This window comes from Barbatula barbatula (assembly GCF_947034865.1).
Source record: "Barbatula barbatula genome assembly, chromosome: 15".
NCBI classification, from domain to species: domain Eukaryota; kingdom Metazoa; phylum Chordata; class Actinopteri; order Cypriniformes; family Nemacheilidae; genus Barbatula; species Barbatula barbatula.
In genome coordinates, this window is record NC_136778.1 from 22,668,224 (window position 1) to 22,690,802 (window position 22,579).

Consider the following 22,579-nt stretch of genomic DNA (forward strand, 5'->3'; position numbering starts at 1 on the left):
ACCCACTTCCTTCATTGTCAAATGATTGAAAACAGACGAGCTGTTTGAAACCTTCATCAATTGATCAAATAAATGAAACATCCAGAATCACATTTTGAAACCTTTATTAATATGCTATAAAGAGTCTTTACATTGCTAAAGCACAGCAACATTACAAATATGTATTTTCACACAAATATACTTTCAAGGAAAATGTTGCAGTTAAACCTTCTTTATCAAAATTGAAAGTTTCAGACCGAATATCTGTCGTAATATGATTGCTCGTATTTCCCCACATACGGGTCATTCTATAACTGTATAATTGTGTACCTGTACTAGACTCTCCCTGCGTTCCATCGTAATAGTATTGGATAGTAAAATGACTATGTATGTTGAAAATAGTATTCCAAAGATTCCCAGATGGTCTACTACAGAATGATGCACACTAACAGCTAATATAACCGACAGCTCACCGCGAGGAGGCAGAGTTTACCATTACTGTTGCGTCACTAAATGAACAAATGTAAGTATACAGTCAACATTACCAACGGAATAATGAATAAACACCTTAATGGAAAGAAGAGCTGTATTTTAATGTGGGTGACACTTAATGGCCACAATGTTGTCTAGGCAACAACCGCCACTTCTGCTTCCTGTCAGTATGTCCCAGTGTACCTACTATCCCACAGAAGAACACATTCTACTATTAGGGCAAGTATAAGTAGGTGAATTGGAACACAGGGTGTGTCTGTGTCGTTTGAAGGCTGCATTTAAAGAATGATTGCGTCACAGCAGCCCGACTGAAGGCTGGTAAGGCTGCTTCAAATAAAGCCTCAAAATGCGATCTTATATTCACAGATTTTAAGGACAAAACAAATGTATCCTTCACAGCCTCGGCTATACCGAGATTCAATGTAAGAACATTTATGATAAATGAAATATTGCTATTGTTTAAATCTTTCACAGTAGTTGTCCTGACAGAACTTTACGTACATTAACGTTTACAGTTCTAACATCCCTTTGACCAATCTGTAGTCACATCTTCTAAACTCTTAACACAGTTAGCGCTGTGTTAAAATTCCTTTAACACAATACATGCTGTTTTTACACAATATTCTATACACAATACATACAATTTCTAACATGCTTATATTTCTTTTCACACAGGATTTTTGCGTGTTTTATAAATGAGGCCCAAGATCATGAGACTCCACAGCATCTTTGAGCTTCTGAAGGTCTTTCTCTCTCCTCTGAAGTTTACTCTGTTTCTCCAAACTGACTCTGAAATATTGAACACATTGACTTTTGCCTGATCTATTAAATATCTGCATAACTCTCATAACTTTGACGGTAGTGAATGAAGATTTAAAAATTCATTTATAAATAAAAACCTGTTTCTCTGTCTATGCTGTAAGTTGATACAATGTCGTGAAAATAAAATGGCCACCAATCATCACACGTTACAAGCTTCATGAGAATCCACAAACACAGCTAAACCCCTCGAGGATAAGTATAGTTTTTATTGTAGTTTCAAATATAGCAGTTGTGTGATACATACACAAAAATAACACAATCAAATAATAAAGAATGAAGAAGAACTGCAGCGAATAAACAGATCATCTGCATTATGATTTACACACAACAAGAGTGAAAAACAAGAGGGTGTCGCTGTTAAGTGCAATATGAAGGATAAGTCATCCACTGATGAAGAATCGATGGCTTTACACTGTTCGTTGTGATTTACTTGCTTATTTGGTACGTGTCATTTCAGAACATTAAAATCACACCGAATAAAACAAACAAAACCTCAAATCTTCAAGCGTTTACAGTTTAATTTTGGTGTTTAGCTGAAGACACTTTACAATCCAGTTCATGTCTTATGATCCTGAGTAAAGCACTTATGATTGTCATCAGTCCACAAAATATGTTTTCTTTGGCACACAACAATGGCTTACATGTGCAATATGTTACACCATTAAAAAAGTAAAAAAATGATAATCTTCCCAAGAACATGCTGGAAAACAATATTATTATAATATTCACATAAACAGATGAGTTTAAAGACATTCATGAAGGGATGGACGTCTCAAATTAAAAGGGATGTGTAGCGGCATGTATTCATAAAATAAAAACAAGTGTCAAAAATAATCTTTCCCTGTCAAATGTTCTGAACGTTTGTCTCCGTTTGCAGCATTTGAAATCGAGCCAAAGCTTTAAAGGGCTCATATGGCGCAAATATGTGTTTTTCTGTGTCTTTGGTGTGTTATAAATTGCTCATGTATGTATTAAACATGTAAAATTGCATAAATTAAAGTGTCAAAACAAAAGATGCATTCTATCTTAAAGCGAATGCTCACCCAGACCTGCCTGAAACACCTCGTGTAGCCACACCCCCACAAATCTACATCAGCTCGTGCTATGATTGACTAAGACCGCCCAAATGTAAACACAAGTAAGGTGGGCGTACCTGTCAGTACAATTGAAGAGGAACCTGATGTTCCAAATATGGTCCGAGGCGTTACATTTCCCTCACACGCTTACAGTATCTGACCAATCACTACACACTGGTTAACTGGCCAATCACAGCACACCTCGCTTCTCAGAGCCATGAGCTTTGTTTCAGAGAGGCGGAGCAAAGAGGAGATACAAACATACACGGTGTGTGGAAAATACAGCGTTTTGAACCTTAAATCATGTTTACACATTATATTACATCTAAAATAAACCATAATATTTGTTTTAGTCACGTCATATGACCCCTTTAAAAATGTCAAAATCCCTCGTTCATCTCAATCCAACAATCATGTTGTCAAGGCACACAGCACACAGACGTGACACAGGCATCTGTTCAAATCATCATGTCAATCTGAGGTAGACTACAGCACTAATACTCAAACACCACAGGATTGTCATTATGATGATAGATGTATACACTGTAGATTTAAGAATATTATCACCATATTCCCATCAGTCCTGTAGCAAAGCACCTGCTTCCATTATTACAGGAATATTAATACATGTGAATAATACCTGATGACTGTTCATGAGAAATGATATGCGAACAGCACTGAGATTAAAGGGACGGTTCATCCAAAAAATGAAAATCCTGTCATCATTTACACACCATCTTTTCATTTCAAACCTTTATAAATGTCTTTGTTCTGCTGGACGCAAAGGAAGATTGGCAGAATGTCAGTAAGCAAACACATGTCATCCTCCATTAACTGCCATAGTAGGGAAATAAATACTATGGGAGTCAATGAGGGATGAGATCTGATTGGTCACTGGCATCTTCCTTTGAAATTCATTCAAGAGTAAAATGATAAGAGGGAATGTAAATGATGACATGATTTTCATTTGGGTGAACAAGCACTTTAAAATAGATGTGACTGACACACAGTCTGATGATGAAAACATGCCGGTCGAGCGCCTTCCTAAAGCTTTCCAACTAAAAAAAATGAAGTCATTGCATAGAAAACCTCAAATACTCAAATCTGTCCTGCCTGGAACACAACACATGTTAACCCTCGACAAACCCCCAGAGCTCAAACCCTTTACCTGTGATGGGAATCATGCGCACATCTACACGTGTGACTAAACTTTTTTAAACCTTTACATTGAATAACACACTGAATTTGGCTTTTAGTTTATAAAGCGGCCCTAATGTTTCCCTGTGAAAGTACATCACAGATAATGTCATACAAATAGGGATGTAACGATTCCCTCAGCTCACGATACTGAGACAAATTAGAAATGAACAACTGGACTTTTATTATTTCTCTAATGCAGCACATTACTTTGTAAATAAAAATATCTTTCATGCCAAATAAGTCTCTTTCAAATAAACAAATTAAGACTTGTCTGTGCTTTTCCTGGATTGCTTTTACATTTCAGAAATATCAGTATATCCACGTTTTCCAAGTTTGCAGTGAACGCAGCGGCCCCTGCTGTTCAAAACAACATCTCAAATAATTCAAATAACATCTCAACTGGCTTGAATCGTCACATATTATAATCGCTTTTCAACCGGCTGGCCGTGAATCGTTACATCCCTACAAACAAATCCTGTTTACTGTCATCACGTAGTGACTTTCACTTTATAAACACTACTGAAGTGCTTAAGTCATAGTGTGATCACACAAAATAAAAAATAACACAATGAGAGAAGTAATACACGCGGCCATTTCTTATCTCTATGACAACTTTTACAATTCTTAAAAAGTACGATTTCTGACTTACTGGAATCAGAAATAAAACCAATTTAAAAAGATGAAATGGAGGGAATCCCTTTGAAATCCTATTTGATTATTATATTAAAAATATATACTTTTTTTAAAGAAAAGCATCCAGATGTTCACCTGTCGATGCAGACAGGCGAGCTTTTTCCCTTTTTTGATTCACTTTCAAGTTTGCGCAATTTCCATTGAAACCCTTAAAAAGTTCAACACAACTACTGAAGGACACTTTCTGAAAGATGCATAGCTGTAAAAAAATCACATTTGTGCAGGAGTTCACTGATGGACGGCCAGAGAAGCGTTTCACGTTGCTTCATCATACAGTAACTCAGATGACGGATTCGGAGTTGTCCGTCTTCTCTCGAGCGCCTGCGTCGTCCTGCGCGTCTGCGCTCTTCTGCTCCAGCATCTTCTCTGCAGCGGCTTCTTCTACTTTCCTCCTCGTCCTCGCCTCCACCCACGGGATGAGACACAGCAAGGCTCCGCCGATGATGGGAGGGATCCCCGCCAGGTAAAAAGCCACGTCGTAGCTGCCCAAACGGTCCCTTAAGAATCCTTCAGACATGAACAAAGAGATTGAAAAACTGTTAACCATCCTGTGGAGGGACATTAAACGATGCAGTACATGGTTCAACCAGCAGGTGGCAGACGTCTGTGTTTACTAAATCACACAAGCTCTTCAGACGTCAGGAGGACGTAGAGGTGTTCATGTGCCATACCTGCGATGGGAGGGCCGACGGTCATGGGGACGGACATCATGCCCAGGAGGAATCCGATGGCCTGTGACACGTTCTGAGACCCCACCAGCTCGAAGGCGATGGGAGCCATGATGCAGATGAAACAGCCGTCGAACAGACCCATGAGCAGACACACGGCGATCAACCCGCCGAACACATTACACAGAGGAATCATCATAGACATCACACCGATGACCAGGAATGAAGCCACCTGCGCAGAAGAGAGAGAGAGACGTGCTGAAACTATGAATGTTTGTTTTGACATGTTTTGTGGTTGATAGATTTACAGATGAGAAAATCAAGTAGATGAAGCGCTAGTGTTATTAATATAACTTGATGATTATTAATACGTGTCAAACTCAGCGCTGAAATGGTGTCGTGTATAAAAGATCTGATCATCTGAGCGGCTCCATCAGAGCTCTATTAAGTGTTTTATCTCACCTGCAGGAAGACTTTGTTGACTCCGGGTACATAATCTGCCACCCGGCCGAAGATCAGACGACCAACTCCAGACGTGATGCCAATACACATGAGCAGGAGCTCTTTATTACTGTCCTCTCCGAAACGCTCCTGAACATGCTTCATCTGAAAACACACACATGATGTAGTGTTGAATACAAAATACAACAATAGGAAAAGAACTGTAGTCGCATAAGTCACACATCTCTATAAAATAACAGGGTAGGTATTTGGGCTGAAAATAAATCATAATCGTCAGTTTTGTCCTTCATCAGTTACAAAAACTAAATAATGCAGATAAATGATTATTCTGCCGCATTCTATTTAGCAAGGATCCTCTCTTTTCTTGTAGTATAAAACCCCAGCGCACAGCTTTCTTTTACAGCGCTTCAGCAGTGATATTTCTTTACATTTACAATTCAGAGTTTAAAAGCAAAGTATTTTTATTTTCTATGTTGTTTTAAAGGTTGATGAGTAATCATGTTAAATAATCGGGATCTCAATATTGGGCAAAATAATCACGATTATGATTTGTGTCATAATCGAGTAGCCCTAGCAGGTAAATGGACATTCATACCTTCACAGATATAGATTATGAGTAACAACCAGCAACGAATGTTGTGGTATGAAAGTCGTTATAGTTAAAAGTTGGATAAATAAATGAGTACGTAGAACGTCATAGAATGGAGCACAGAGCACAGTAGTGGGGGAATGTGGGTGCAGTAAAGTGTTAAAGTATTTCACAAGCCCAATGGGTTAGTTGCACAAGATGGCGCCAGTGAGTTTTTTCGATGCAGACTAATTTCCGGTCGTGTAGCACGATTGAGTTGTTTTGGCTTAACGAAGTGCTCAGCAATGTAAAGAGGATCTGTCATATCGCTTATATATTACTTCATTTTGGATCTAAAAAAACACCCATCCAGTGTAATAGGACCGGAAATTACTCTGCCGACTCTGACATCTCAAAATCTCACCGGCGCCATCTAGCATCTTGTGCGACTAGCGAATAGATAACAAAAGAGTGATGTTGTCCTTCGTTCAGTTTGAGGATTGAGCCGGGGTCGAAACTGTTCAGTGTCTTGACAGGTTGTGGCTAGGGTGAGTGCAGTCCTTTATAATGTTTCTGGCCTGTCAAATGCATCCGGTCCAGTCTTCGAAGCATTTAACAATGGATGTTCATGTGTCTAGTTTCAAAAAATGCTTTATATTTCACATTTATCAAGTCTATTGTTCACCGCTGTCCCTCTTTTAACAAACGATTGGTTTTCTGCTTTGAATAAAATCCCTCCTTTCGAAATGTTCTGATTGGTAGAGCTGACCCAGTCTGTCGTGATTGGTTCCTCACTTAGAGTGTGTGTCTGAAGATGTCCCACCCCCACCATATCAGGCTGTTGTGATTGGTCGGTGCCCCTCTCAGTACAAGTGTATTCATAAGCTTTGGCTTTTAGTGATAAACCGTAACAGTGGCGTCAACTTCACTTCATCAGTTAGAAACATGCGGATCGATCGGAGTGTAACGGAGGTCTGCTAGTGCATGTGTGCAAACGTCAATCTTTGTTAAGGGTCAAGTATTACACAGAATAGCTTTCACAGCCGATGCTAAAGTCATGGAAGCTGTTATTTATCTGAATGTGTGTCGCTGAATTCTCATATCCGACTGTGATGAAAGTGAAAGTAGTTTAGCGCGAAGCTCATTCAAATGTAACCAAACACTACTCCAGAGGCTCTTCCTCTTCTCTAAGCCCCTTTTTGGCGTATTAATTTGGGCGGAGGTCATCTATAAACTCGTATTAGTGACATCATGTACCCGAGAAGTAAAGGGCTGTAGTCCGATTCCAGCCGTTCTCTGTAGATCTTGAAAAGCGAATTCTGTTAAGTATCTCACTTGGCATTGCACTTTATAATTTTGCAGATATTATTTATTCTCTAACAGCAACATTACACACTAACTCAAGGTTGGAGATTGGCATCACTGTGAATGGGACCTTTAACAGTCAATGTAAGGTCATTTCTCCACTAATGTTCAGAAGGGCAGTTCCACCTTCAGTTTCCTGAAATTAATGATGAGCTCCTTTGTGTTGAAGTTGTTGTGTGCCAGGTTGTTACTGATGTGTGTGTATCTTTCTGTTATGTTTGTGTATCTGTTTGTGTGTGTGTGTGTGTGTGTGTGTGTGTGCATGCCACTGTGTTTGTTTGTGTATGTCTTTGTGTGTGTTTCTATGTGCGAGAGTGTGTGCCCTATCTTTGTTTGCGTTATGTTTGTGTACATGCATTTGTGTGTGTGCGTATCTCTCTGTGTGCATGTTTTTATTTGTGCGTGTCTTGGGTAGTGTTTGTGTATCTATGTGTGAGTGTGTATCTTTATGTGTTATATTTTAGTATATGTGTTTATGCCTGTGTGTATACACGACTGTGTGTGTAGGGGTGTGGGCGGAAGGATGGGTTTGTCAGTAACGCAGCATTAAATACGAATGGGTGGGTTGTGCCCCCCCACCCCAAACACGCATGTACACATATACACACGCACGCACACACCGTTATATCTTGAGCTGTGCAGGAAACAGGATCAGGTGTCTGTTTGGAATTTTCTTTTCCTGCCTACATTTCTGTATGTTCAACTATTTCCACATCCTAACACATTCATCACATTCACCCACAGGCACCTCTTCCTCCGTTGAGACACTTTCACATAGAAGAGATGGAGAGGCGAGTTGAGAGGTAACAGGAGGGGGGGTTAAGTGAGGGCACATGATGTGATGTGAGCCAGATGTGTTTGGTGGTTAGTGGGCGTTCGGTTCCTCCTCCCAAAATACACCAATCAGAGCTGAGACGGGAGCGGCCCACCCGCCGTCACAATCAATACATCACATTAACAACATTGGGGGGTTTTATCCTTACAAAAATATTACGAAATGAGCTGAAATGCATAAATACAACACAATTAACAGCCTGCAGTGAATGAACTGTTTGACATGTGTGTATTTCTAACATTATGAGTATGAAACACACATTCTCATATGATGCATAATATGAAAAGTGATGCAGATTGGGTCATGAAACAGACTAAAACAACAGAACTGCCGTAGATCTTTCTGAAGTCATGTCATCCCGCTGAAGCTCAGAACATGGCTTTATCTTCTGGATAATTTACATCATATAATAATAAAAAAGAACCTTCGACTTTGACTTCTAGAAGTCTTGTGACTGCTGACTTCAGCAGAGTAAAAATGCGACATCATGACACAGCATCTGCTGCAGACGCGTCACAAGACTTCCTTCAGCGGCTTTCAATGAACGCACGGCTCAGCATAAACGTCATAACTCTGTATACATCTCTACATAATGTCAATTATATTTGAATGTAAGTTCTAATTTATATTAATGTACACATATACGTCAAATCTATCAATTACAAATATTTATATTCAAATATGATTCGCATTATGTATAGATGTATATTAGTCATAGTTCAGTCTAAATATATACATATTATATAAACACAACCATTTATTTTGGGATTATCTGACGGCACAAATTTTTATAACTAAAAATTTCTTGGTTTGTTACTATTGCTTTCTATTGCTTAAAAAGAAAATAATAAGCTGTCTATATTCAATTTTATATAATATTTTATATTTGCATTGCATTTTGATTGAACATTTATTAAACAATCGTCATAGAACATTTATAAAACAACAACGAAAAGACATCAATAATACATACAACTATAATAATAATACAATTCTTTGAAAATTAAGTGATTTTTTTTAAATAGCCGAAATTAAAGTATTTAAAGTTGGGGATGAAACATAGGCTAAAAAAAATAGGCAACTGGTCGACCAATGAGAATGTCAGTCGACCAAGACGGCATCGACCGATTAGTCGACTAAACGACTAAAGTTGACAGCCCTAGGGATCTTAGCATTAAAAAATTATCTAGAAAATGCTTGTCAACTTGGACAACTGAATATTTAATCATTTCAAAAGTACTGTGTTTTTCCATTTCCTGAAAAACAGCAAATTTGGATATATGAGGTTTCTGTATAAAAACTGATCTGAACTCATGTGGATGTGTCCCTGTGTTCTTTAACCCCTAATATGTCATTTGTGCCATTGTTAGCATGTATTTATTTTATCAGAGGAACTGCCAAGCTGTTAGTTTTAATTCTGTTTCAAGAATAAGTGTTTTTTACAGCTTTTTTATATTTTATTACAGAAAATATGACTTATTATTACACTTCCTTGGAATTTAGCAGGTTTCTAGTTGTTGTTACGAATGACCCTGAACTGACGGTCAATATTATTCCTCCGGTTTGGAGTCAAACTGACACACAGCGAGATCCGGATTACTGAGGAGCTTAAAAAACATCTCCATCTGACCCTGAACCCTGAGGACGCTGTTTTTGTTTTGACTTGAGCGGGTCAAGAGTGTCGTTCAAGCCCGTCAGATGACAATGACACGCTGAGATGGGTGTTTATCCACCTCACCTCACACCCAGCGCTTCCTCAAGCCAGAAACTCTACCGACCCGACCGTCTGCACATAAACAAGCCGTTCCTCTATCAGCGCCGTCATCTCTCTACAGTAACAGAGCTGCTGTTTGTGTGAGCAACACCCACAGATCGGATTTTGACTCTTTATTTGTATGAACCTGGCAGGACAAACATCATCCGACACACTGGAATCAGAAGGAACGTATCAAGCTTCAGGTTGGCTTCATCGCATCTCACGTCTGTCACGTCCACACGGTCAAGAGACATACAGCAAAAAACACACACTTACCAGATGAACGTAAGGCACGAAGTATCCGTACAGCGCGGCGGGGATACCAAAGGCCCAGATTCGATATCCCAGAGATTTCCAGATCTGCAGGTTAAAGATCCTGTTGAGCGCCGGTAAGCGACCGCCCGTCTTGCTGCTGCTCACAGGTTTGGGCAGGATAGGTTTGTAAGTGAAGCCGGCAAGCACCAGGAGGAACATGATGATGGACAGAACTCGCAGTGTGTTGTAGAGTCCCACGCGGTTCAGCAGACTGTCCAGAACTAACGGGAGGGTGATGGTGAACACGCTGCTGCCCGCCGTCACTATGCCGTTTACCAGACCAAGCCTGCGCTTGAAGTAATGACCCAGAATCACCAGACTGGGCTGATACGCAAAACTGCAGCCGCACGCGAACACTATACCATACGTGAAGTACAGCGCCCCGAGAGACCTGCCAATCAAAAAATGTATGAGAACATCAAGACAAAGATTTAAAGCAGTAAGCAAACTTATTTTTGAAGTGATTCGCTTTTCTATATTTCTCTACGTATTATATACGTTTAATAGTTTTTTTGTGATTGTTTTTGGAAAAAATGCAACCTTTGAAAGGTCCAATATAAAAAAGGTAACTCACCTAACAAATGAACTGGCCAGAAGTCCCACAAACCCCACTGCGGCTCCACCCACAGCTGTTATCCGACAACCGAAGAGATCGGTGAACACGCTGACGATCGGTGAACAGAAGAAGATCATTCCCATCGAGAGAGAACCAACCCATGCTGAAAACACAAACACAATTCATTTATACACAACAGTTACATTAACCACAGTGAAGAATCTGTACAGGTGGCGCTGGGGAGGAGGAGGGATAGCAAAAACTTTCATTATCGTGCAATCTGATGCAGGTTACAATACAATATAGATGGTTACGTGGATAAGTGTCATGGTTCTGCCCCGTCTTGCCTTGCTTTTCTTGACCTAGCGATCATGACAGAACCTTGTGTTTTGTGTGGAGAGGAACATATTATTGTCGATCATGACATAATATGCATTCTCTCCAGTCTTGTCTTTGGCCCCGCCCCTCTCGTTTCCTTGTTATCTTCCCGCCTGTGTCCCATTACCCACATCTGCCCATTGTTATCTCCTTTGTTAGTCTCCATATTTAATGCCCTCATGTGTATTGTCCTGTGCTAGTTTGTTGTGCTATGAACCTTGCTGTTCCCTCGCAGTGCGTGCATGCATGCGTGCGTGCGTCCGTCCTCATCTTGTTTGTTAAGATGTTGTGTAGCTGTTATATTTAGATATTTTTTTGCCCCTTCGTAGGAAGTGTTTTGGTTTGAATTCTTGTTTTGTTATCAGAGTTTCTAGTTCGCGTTTTGTTGTTTCCCCCATTGTGGGTCCTTGTTTTGTGTTCTATTTTTAAAGTTGAGTGTCTCACCGCTGCCTGCACTTGGGTTCTTCCTCCATGCGATCCCTGACAGATAAGTCCTTCCGCTCTGAACTGGTTTTGCAAGTTTGTATTTACATATTACACGGTAATTGGAATGCTTGATTCTGATTGGCCAGTCGCGACATTCCAAGGGGTTTATTTTCAAATAACAACCCCTCACAACTAATAACACCCTATGACCCGGATGCTGTAAATCATTTTGAGAGGGCCAGTTTAATATTACACAAAGATGTATTATCGATACGTTTTTAAATAACATATATTACATTATATTTACAAATGATTAAACCAATTTGCCTGTTGCCTGTTTTATATTCCTACTGTTTATGTTTTTTTGGGTTGTGTTGTTATACTCGCAGACACCCACAAAAAATGCGGATACAAAACAACTGGACAAATAACTTACAAATAAAACAACCTGTCAAATGCAAAGAAAAATAGAGAAAAACAAGATAAAGGGTGCAATGTCAATGATCAGCATAAGACATCAATGCCAAAGACAGATGTTCGGATGTTTTATATCTTACGCGCGACAGCACCTGGCAAACATGTATTTTTCTCTGCCGTACATTCGTGTCCTTGATGTTGCACATCCGTGTTTCAGACTGGACGTCACATAAATCACATGATGAACATCACATTCACGTGATCACTTCAAATTCTGAAACATACGACAGAATCTGCTGTCAGTGCATGAACTAAAGCTAATAAAAGAATATAATGACATTTCAGTGTCTGGCATATCTGACGTCAAACTCAAAGCAACTCAAACGGATCTCAGTATAGCGAAATAGTAAGTATACCCTTAGTATAGCAAAAGTGTTGCAGCTCGATTACGATTAAAGTAATCCTGATTCTTGTTTGATCTGTAGCAAACCATCCTTAATCCTATGGACAGCACAAGTTCTTTAATGATTAATCTCATATTTTATGCACCGGTGATCGAGCCGTCCTTTCGCTTGGATGGGTGATGTTTCCACAGAGAAGATGAACAATGTAAGCAAAGCAAACAAACATCAGCTCACATCCCCAAACACCAACAGATTCCACCCGAACTATAAACAACACAAATCCCATTTCCCGACAAACACCTGAACCTTCAATGATGTGACGGACATCCAGTTGTGATCAAACAGTCAAAATCAAATAAAGTCGATCTGAGAATTCTGTTTCTTATATTCATGTGATGATCAATGTGTATCCTAGAAACAGACCCTCAAACAATCTGTGCCAACCTGAAACAATGAGTTTAGGTAAATACTTCAGAGATAGAAGAGTTATGTTCTCTCTTTCCTGAACGCCACAAATAACCACGAATGACTGCTCCAAATACACTGGGTGGGATTTATTCCATTTCCCCTTTCTGAGTTTTTCATTTGATTTATCAGCTTGAACCCAGAGTTCAACAACAACCTAATAAATCACCAATACATCAACAATACGCCAAGACAAACCAAGAGACTAGAAAACTCAGATGTTTCTCTTTCATAGCTCAGAAGATTTGAAGGTGTTCTCCATTGTCTTTATTGATGTAGCATTAGCCTAAAATGTTTAGAAGAAATAATCAAGCAGAAAACAAATGAGAGTGTAATTGTGTAAACGCACAAAGTTTGAGGTCATATTGAGATCTTCAATAGTATTGACCTTTGATAGCAGACTTGACAAATCTGAGCTCAGTTTGACATGTTGTTGACGTCTCTTCTGAAACTCTTACGACAGACACACTTGGGAGACGTGAGGAAAAAACACCTGAGAAACAAATGAGACGTGAGCAAACGTTTCCACTCGCTCTCCATTTAATGTCATTCAAGATCTGATTTTACACTAATATGTGTATCTGAAGCTGACCGCTCCCGGAACAGTCTCGTGTGTTTTTTCTATGTCAAGTACTTCAGATGTCAGATCTAATGATGATTTGCACATCCAGTAATGAAATTCTCTGATAAGATTATGAACACATGTGTTAGTTCTCTCACGTGTACTAGAGGTTAACAGTACAAGGTTCAGTAAATGTGAGCACCACACCCATCCGTGATCGTTCATCTCCAAACACTGGACATTTATGTGAGATGATCCAGACAGAGATGTGCAAAATTATTTGGATTCCTCCGTACAGAATTTCTTCTCGATGTGAGAGGACCGCTGCTATCACAACAGTCAAGTTCTTCCACAACAGACTGTAAATCATTTCTTCGTTGACCTTGTAAGCACTCGATAAAATGCTGGCTTTATTCAACGCATGGTTGTGTAAAATATGCACGAACCCCACACAGAGTATTTTTTAGTGTAGCTACTTTGTGTCATGCACCTGCTAGTATTTAATGTTAAACAGACGAGTCTTCATATACCTTTGGTGGTGTAAAGAGACAGACAAGATATCCATCTGTTACTCAAGAGCAGAGTCACAGATACCGTCTCTTGACAATATTTTCAACGTTCTTCAAGCTAACAAATCAGTTTTAAGTTCGCCTTCCTCCTGTGTTCATCTGAAATTCCACCCTAGCAACCACAGAGTGCATCTGAGCAACACCCTGACAACTATACAGATCAACCTGGCAACAACAATAAAACACACAGCAGCGATGTCTCGCGACTGCTGCACAAAAAAAATGTATTTGCATTTCTGCAGCTTTGGTGCGTTTCCCATTTTACAGCCACAGCGTGTGAGATTAACTGTTTCATAATACAACCGCAGATAAATCAGTCGACTCACTAAAGTGTTTGCAATGCAAAACTGATTGACCGTTTCCAACCACGCCGGCTGTGCAAACACTGAAAGAAGAAGAATTGCCAAACGCTTACCAACACTTGTTCAACTCAACCACAGCTGACCAACACTACACAAGTCCACAGAGAATGGCATGTTTTTCACCTGCCAGCAAAAGATAGCAGCGGTGCTACACAAGACTAGTTGTAAAATAACAAAAATATATATAGTTATATATATATTTCAGTTTTTCTGGTGCCCCAGCTGCCAGAATATCAGTCTTTTATGGAGGGGGTTTCAGTTTATAGTAAGGTTCAAAAACACTACAGTATCTAGAACTTTTACTACAATTGACTATGGTAAATGCATTGGTATACAGTACTAGAGTATTTGTAGGTGGGAAAGCAGCACACAGAACATCTGACATCGCTTTTGTTAGTTTACATTGAAAACATCTCACACCACGTAAAACGTGTTGATTAAACTTCCTGTAACAACAGTGAAACAGTGAAAAAACAACAGCACAACATGATGTAGTTCATAACCTAAAAGAGCCAAACACCATTTATGAGCCGGACTCATCCCCGGATCCCCACGCTGGCTCTTAATGTGCGGCTTCACATCTGAGATTGAAAACAGATGTTCAGGAGTCGTTCTGGCCCTCAGGTGTTTCTGAAGATCTGAGTGGGTTTACGGTCATGGACGGAGCTAGAGCCTCCACAAAACACAAGGCTTCCTCCATAATTCCAGCCCAGCTTTCCTCATGATGACTTTGCAAAATTTCCTGAAACATCTGTTGTCGGCCTGCGGGATGATGCCGGAGGAGCGAGGCGGCACACATGTGGAGGACATTATGGATCATTAAAGCATGAACAGCATTCAGTCCTCAACAGCTCGACTAGAAGAGCATCACTTGACTTGTGTTATCCATGTGAGCACTCTTTTCAATCTCTCCATGACTTTTTCATCTTTTTCACTGTCTATGGAGGACCAGAAATTAATATAAATATAAAAAACTAAATATAAAATACTTTGTATAATTATTTAGGCATTTATCTATTTAAGACATTTTTTCCTCCATACTACAAACCCAGAAGTCATCATAGTGATAATATCCAATGTATCTGAGAAATATTACATATTATCAATATAATTGTGTTAAAGATACACAGAATATTGTGAATATGGAATGTGTTTGAACCTTAAGATTTATTGTGTCTGCAATTTCACTCTCCATTTGGCAGCGCGAAACATAAATATGGGAAGTTTGTTTTTTAGAAATAGATACTAAAGACAAAATCCCATAACGTGCAAGAAAACAGTCATCTGACAAAGAGTGAAAGCACGATCTCTTAACATTATGTTTCCCTCATGCTTTACTTCACTTGTTTTACTAACAATTATATGTTGTAGCTGTTGTTTCTTTTAGATGAAATTAAAAACTCAATAAAAGAATAAAGCACGATCTCTTTCATCACATCACATGTTATTTCATCAAAAGTTGTAAGTGCACACCAGGTCTAGATTTAACTGTGTTTGTGCACTTAACGTTTTTATTGGAGGCAAAACAATCAAATAACTTAAAATAGCAACAACATAAACAAACGTTACATGACCCAAACTTAACATCCGGTAGACCTCCTCAAAGAATCTAAATGTTGAGTAGTTTTCATTGAATTTAATTTAATACAAAATAATATACAATCAAATAATGATACAAAGTGATATCAATGTGAATTACATATAAAATGAATTAATATTTGTCATGAACGTGGATGAGGAACGTGGAGGAAGAACCCAAGTGCAGGCAGACACGGGGATGAAGGGGTTAACACAAGACTTTAATAAACTCAAAAACCAAAACACCCTCGATGGGGAAAACGCTGACAAAACTAAAATCCAAAACTGAAAACAAAGACTTCCCACAAGGGGGGCAAAAAAACAACTAGGAATAACAACTAAGAACTAAACAAACAGGGTACAAGAACATAAACTTTACCAGGGCACATGGCAGGGAACATGGCAGGGAACATGGCAGGGCACATGGCAGGGCACATGGCAGGGAACATGGCAGGGCACATGGCAGGGAACATGGCAGGGAACATGGCAGGGAACATGGCAGGGAACATGGCAGGGAACATGGCAGGGCACATGGCAGGGAACATGGCAGGGAACATGAACAGGGAACAGGTACAACGAACGAGCACAAGACAATAGACAAGAGGGCATTTTATAGGGAGACTAACAAAGGAGATAACAATGGGCAGGTGTGGGTACTGAAACACTCAGGGAAGGTTAACGAGACAGAAGGGCGGGAAACACTGACGAGACACGAGAAAGCACATGGCAAGTCAGAATCAAAACAAAGCCATGTCTTTCTCACACAAACCTAAGGCTATGCCATGACTCCGCTGCAAGACCAAGAATAAACATGACAGCGGAATCATGACAGATATTTGAACCAAACACAGACGGGAAGTAAACTTCAGGCCAAGCTAGTGCATCCAATGAAACCGTCTATATTACACCATCAGTCTGGACAGATGTTTAGATTTGGGTAAATGACCCAACACTACAAGAAACATGAATAAAACATTAAGGCCATTTCTCAAAACACTGACAGCTGAACAACAAAAGCTTGAATTTGCAGTTTTCAATTTCTGCTGAAATATCGCCATGAGATTCTCAGACAGAGACACAGATGTCTCCTGAGTGTTCACAAAACATCTGAATCAAAACAGCAGACAGAAGACAACCATGATGACACCAGATAAAGCACCTGAATAATCTACTGCGCAGACAAAGAGCGTCATAGAAACAAACTCACTGTCCATAAATAATGTGATGAATGTTTTATTCTTACAAACGACAACAACAAATCCAAACACTCGCATTCAGAATAAATCATCTGAATTCATGTCAACCCCGTGACATCTCAATCCTCTGAGAGATCCATCCTGTTTTTCCGTGCGACCCGCTGAAGTTATAGGGTGATGATGCCATCCAGGATGCCGGAGCGATGTGATTGGTCCACGCTCCTCTGAGCTCACGGTTCCTGTGTTTATCTATTAAAATGCCAGCAACCTTCACCTAAACTTTGAGTCAACAGAGATCAAATGCTCCGTTGACTATTAACTAACCTGTGTGGGAGAGAGACACGTGTCTGCGTGTTAACTCCATCTGCTCTGTAACCCAAAAGAACAAGGCCAGTGCCGCCGGGCACGACTGCAGGCTAAATCACCAGTTTAAAACAAGAAGACAGGTGAAAAGACAGATGGGGTTGTGAACAGTGTCCAGCGAACATCATACTGATTTTTACAAACAGTTTTTTAACGTCTGATCTCGGTCACACTAGAGCCCTGCGTCTACGGGTACTACCAACCACAAAAAACATTTCATCCATTAACTAACGTCATCAAATACAACCTTACTGTAAAGTGTACCTGATCAACAAGATCAACGGTTTTCACGCTGGGGTCCGGGGTCGCCCGGGGGGCCTCCAGAAGGTTGCAAGATAAAGCAAAAGTTGTAAATGTTTTTATAGTTTCCACAATTGTTTATATATATATATATTTCGGGTGAGTTTTTTCTCGCTGTCGTTCCATGTCTCCTACTGAAAGACAAAGCTGCTGTATTCTGTTTGTGTTCTGATTTTTGTCCCTCTCTTTGTATGACTTGAGCTTTGTTTTGTATTTGATCTAGGCATGATTTATACTTGTTATCTCGTCTGCCTTTGTTAGAAAATGTATAAAAACAATATTGCAAAAAACTTACAGTGCAAAATACCTTTGAATTTAAAATGTCTCTTCAGGGATTTATACTGTACATCCAGATGTTTTGTAACATTTATGTGTTGTCTTTATAATGTCACATTAACTATTAATCAAATAAAGATAGATGAAAGGTTCATCTTATTTGCAGGTCCTGAAGATCATAAAGTGAAACCTCTGAACAAGATAACATACTAACATACGTTTATAAAAGAGTTTATAAATCATATTAATATTAACGTATAATGGTTGAAACAAAAAAATATAATTCATCATCCACATTCTTGCTGTGGCACAGCGAGAAGGCAGCAGACCGCAGGCCGTATTTGTCTAATCTCATTTTAAAACAAGTTTGTGACCGTATGGAAATACGACGGACGGCCTCATGTCACTATCAAGAGATGTGTTCTGGGTGTGCGAGACGCAGATAAAAGCATACGAGAACGTCTCTGAACAGCACAGCATGACATCATCAGCAAAGAGCAACGGTAAAGTTTCATTTGGTAGAGCATTGTGCTAGCAAAGGTCTTGGGATCCCAGTGAACACACAAACTGATAAAAAGCATCTGCCGAAATGCATCAATGTTCAACAACAAGACTTTTCAAACGTTGTGACAAACCTGTATGAGCTCCTCTCTTCTGAAGATCACTAAAGAAGATATTTTGAAGAATGTTGATAATCAAACAACACTGAACACCATTGACTTCTATTGTATGAATGAACACAAAACCACTGGGACATTTCTCAAAATATCTTCTTTTGTGTTTCCCTGAACAAAGAGTCACAAACAAATCGACACACTTCAGATGAACGGTCCTTTTAAGTCTTGTTCTATGGTTTCAGTGTCTGTCATGATTTTCCATTAAGCAGGTTTACAGAACCTTGACTTTGTCCTGACCTTTGACCTCTGCTGGCATCAGGCGAGTTGTGTGTGATGGACAAGAGACGGCTGGACTGAACTGCTGCTGGTGCATTCTTCAGCGAGCGTCAAGAAGGAAAAGATCTCTTTCCTGCAGTCATTGTTACTGCTCATTTAATTGACAAAAACTCAAATGTATTCAAATGTTGATGCCGATGAATCACTCGCAAGCCTGAGACTAAATACAATGACAGGAAGGTTCGCGGCTCAATTTAATCTCTTGTTGTGCTGAAGACTTTAACACATTTCTCCCTCACTGTGATGATCCGCATTAAAATGACCATGTTCACACATCACCCCGAAAAACTTTACTCTCGTGTATGAAAGCTCGTACAAAACATGTCCTGTTAAGAACGACCACCATCGTATCTCCACTCGCTAATGCAGATCTATGTTCCTGCCAGATCACTGCGGTCTGCAAAGGAACAACAACTAGTGGTACCATCCCATAAAGGAAAAAAGTCACTCTCCCGTACCTTCTCTGGATCTGTTCCACATTGGTGTAATGATCTACCAGCTGCTACAAGATCAGCAGACTCTGTTGCCATCTTTAAAAAACGCATCTCTTCCGTCAACACGTCGCTGATGGATTTAACCTCTCATTCTTATTATAAAAATATAAAATATTTTACTAACCTCACTATTCTTAGCTTTGTATACTGTGCTAGGCTTTAATGGACTAGTTTTGATGCACTTATGTATTTTGTTGCCTATGTTTGCTTCCAATGTTTCCTCATCTGTAAGTCGCTTGGGATAAAAGCGTCTGATAAATGTAAATGTAAGAACTATGCCTGAAACTTGAAGTCAGTACACTGTAATAAACGCTGCCATGTTTTGCTTAACAGGTCTGATTTTATCTGGACACCATTACGATGCTCCGCCGTCTACGAGTGTGTTGCAATAGCTTTAAAGTGATAGTTCACCCAAAAATAAAACTTCTGTCGTCATTCTCTTGTCATGTCTAAACTGTATGCGCTTTCTTTCTTTCTTCCGGCGAACACAAAGGAAGATATTTTGAAGAAAGTTGGTAACCGAACATCACCTGCACCCATTCACTTCTGTTGTATGGGGTCCAGTTAACAACATTCTTCCAAATATCTTCTCTGGGATTCTGCGGAACAAAGAGGGTCCAACAGGTTTGAGAGTGAGAAAATGATAACTTAATGATTTAATGTGCAATCTTTGATGAAGGATTTCAACGTGTAACTGACAGAGAGCATTATAAAGCCAATGTGTGCGCAGATATTGGCCGTTGTTTCTTGTGTTGAGAAGTGAAACCTCAGAGACTTCTGCAACAGCTTTTCCATCACATCATTCTTCAGAGTTTCATTGTATTGCAAGTATTTTGTTTCTAACGGCACCTTAGCAACAATGTTTTCTGGCCGGTACAAGCATTAAAGCCCCTGTACAGTTCCATTAAACTACTGAGGTACATGAATATGAGGCCGGGGCAAGTCGTCACACTTGGTTTTCTTAAATCATTTGTGTCTTCAAATACTCCACGCCACTTTCATAAACGGTCACGTGTCTTATATTTCGGAACTTACCCAATTGATAAATGACTTTAGCATGTTACCTGTTGAAATGCGACATTCCCTGTCAGATGAGGTGTGTTACTAGCGTCGAAGTGTAACGACACGCCACGTGTGCTGATGAGTACAGTAACTTTGATCACGTGTCTGTAAACGCGTCGGCTCACCTGTCCTGAACCGGAGGTCCTCGTCGTTCTCGGAGCCGAACTCTTTGAGCAGATGCACGAACATGATGCCGAACGCGTTCTGGATCCCGAACACCGAGCCGTTGCACCACATAGCGGCCAGCATCACCACCCACCCCCAGCCGCCCTCCGGGTGCTCGAACTCCGCCGGCGGGGCGCTTTTACTGTCCCCGTTCTCCTGCTTCACTGCCGGCTCGCCCGCGTCTGATTCGCCCTCGCTCATGCTGCTGATGTCCGATCGGTCCTGAATCGATGCAGATGTCCGAGTGTAAATGTTTCTGTGGTAAATCTTCAGGCAAACATTCCCTGCAGCGCGAGGGCAGAGCGGCGCGAGAGGTTTGACTGCACTGCTGCTGCTGCAATAACGTATAAATATAGCGCGAGCCGCAGGGGGCGGGGCTACGAGCCCCTCGAGGAAGTCAAGCTCTCGTTGATCCACGTGTGTGTGTGCGTGTGTGTGTGTATGTGTGCGTGTGTGTGTGTGTGCTTGATCGGTATTATAAACAACTGAAGCGGGGTTTAACTGAAGCGGGGTTTAACTCAACCGGGGTTTAACTGAAGCAGGGTTTAACTGAACCGGGGTTTAACTGAAGCGGGGTTTAACTCAACCGGGGTTTAACTGAACCGGGGTTTAACTCAACCGGGGTTTAACTGAACCGGGGTTTAACTGAAGCGGGGTTTAACTCAACCGGGGTTTAACTGAAGCGGGGTTTAACTCAACCGGGGTTTAACTGAACCGGGGTTTAACTCAACCGGGGTTTAACTGAAGCGGGGTTTAACTCAACCTGGGTTTAACTGAAGCGGGGTTTAACTGAACCGGGGTTTAACTGAAGCGGGGTTTAACTGAACCGGGGTTTAACTGAAGCGGGGTTTAACTCAACCGGGGTTTAACTGAACCGGGGTTTAACTGAAGCGGGGTTTAACTTAACCGGGGTTTAACTGAAGCGGGGTTTAACTCAATCGGGGTTTAACTGAAGCGGGGTTTAACTGAACCGGGGTTTAACTGAAGCGGGGTTTAACTCAACCGGGGTTTAACTGAACCGGGGTTTAACTGAAGCGGAGTTTAACTGAACCGGGGTTTAACTGAACCGGGGTTTAACTGAAGCGGGGTTTAACTGAACCGGGGTTTAACTGAAGCGGAGTTTAACTGAACCGGGGTTTAACTGATCCGGGGTTTAACTGAAGCGGGGTTTAACTGAACCGGGGTTTAACTGAAGCGGGGTTTAACTGAAGCGGAGTTTAACTGAACCGGGGTTTAACTGAAGCGGGGTTTAACTGAAGCGGGCTTTAACTGAAGCGGGGTTTAACTGAAGCGGAGTTTAACTGAACCGGGGTTTAACTGAAGCGGGGTTTAACTGAAGCGGAGTTTAACTGAACCGGGGTTTAACTGAAGCGGGGTTTAACTGAAGCGGGGTTTAACTGAAGCTGGGTTTAACTGAAGCGGGGTTTAACTGAAGCGGGGTTTAACTGAAGCGGGATTTAACTGAACCAGGGTTTAACTGAAGCGGAGTTTAACTGAAGCGGAGTTTAGCTGAACCGGGTTAAACTGAAGCGGGGTTTAACTTTAGGAACCGCACCACGGACTCACTGCAGCAAACACGTGAGATTTGTTGTAAAACTATGAAAATGACAAAACAACCGATCTGCAGAGACACTAGCTCATACACAAACCTGTGGTTCATTCTCATTCGGCTAAACCTGATTGTAACTATAACATAAGTTCATGAACCGGATGACATTTAGTCAACACATTTTTCTCTAACCGTGACGTCACGGGGTTTTCGCCTTAAGCGCGTGTGCGCCACCTACCAGTGAATTTTAGATTAGAATAGATTAAACTTTAT

At 40.6% G+C, this 22,579-nt stretch overlaps 1 protein-coding gene across 1 annotated transcript; it reads right to left on the reverse strand.

Moving 5' to 3' along the window:
* Positions 1 to 1,465: 1,465 nt before the first annotated feature.
* slc16a10 (solute carrier family 16 member 10) lies at positions 1,466 to 21,078 on the reverse strand. The gene is made up of 6 exons (XM_079474785.1): positions 20,718 to 21,078; positions 10,806 to 10,950; positions 10,193 to 10,622; positions 5,393 to 5,536; positions 4,934 to 5,162; positions 1,466 to 4,769 (listed from the first exon to the last, which is right to left on the reverse strand). The coding sequence occupies exons 1-6, from the start codon at positions 20,956 to 20,958 to the stop codon at positions 4,543 to 4,545; spliced, it is 1,416 nt and encodes a 471-aa protein (XP_079330911.1). The 5' UTR covers positions 20,959 to 21,078; the 3' UTR covers positions 1,466 to 4,542.
* Between the last annotated feature and the right edge of the window lie 1,501 nt (positions 21,079 to 22,579).

Coding starts and splice junctions, on each gene's coding strand:
- slc16a10 (XM_079474785.1), bottom strand. CDS start 20,958: ATGAGCGAGGGCGAATCAGACGCGGGCGAGCCGGCAGTGAAGCAGGAG. Junction 10,951..20,717: donor GGACCTCCGGTTCAGGACAG/GTGAGCCGACGC, acceptor TTGTGTTTTCAG/CATGGGTTGGTTCTCTCTCG. Junction 5,163..5,392: donor TCAACAAAGTCTTCCTGCAG/GTGAGATAAAAC, acceptor TCTTCTGCGCAG/GTGGCTTCATTCCTGGTCAT.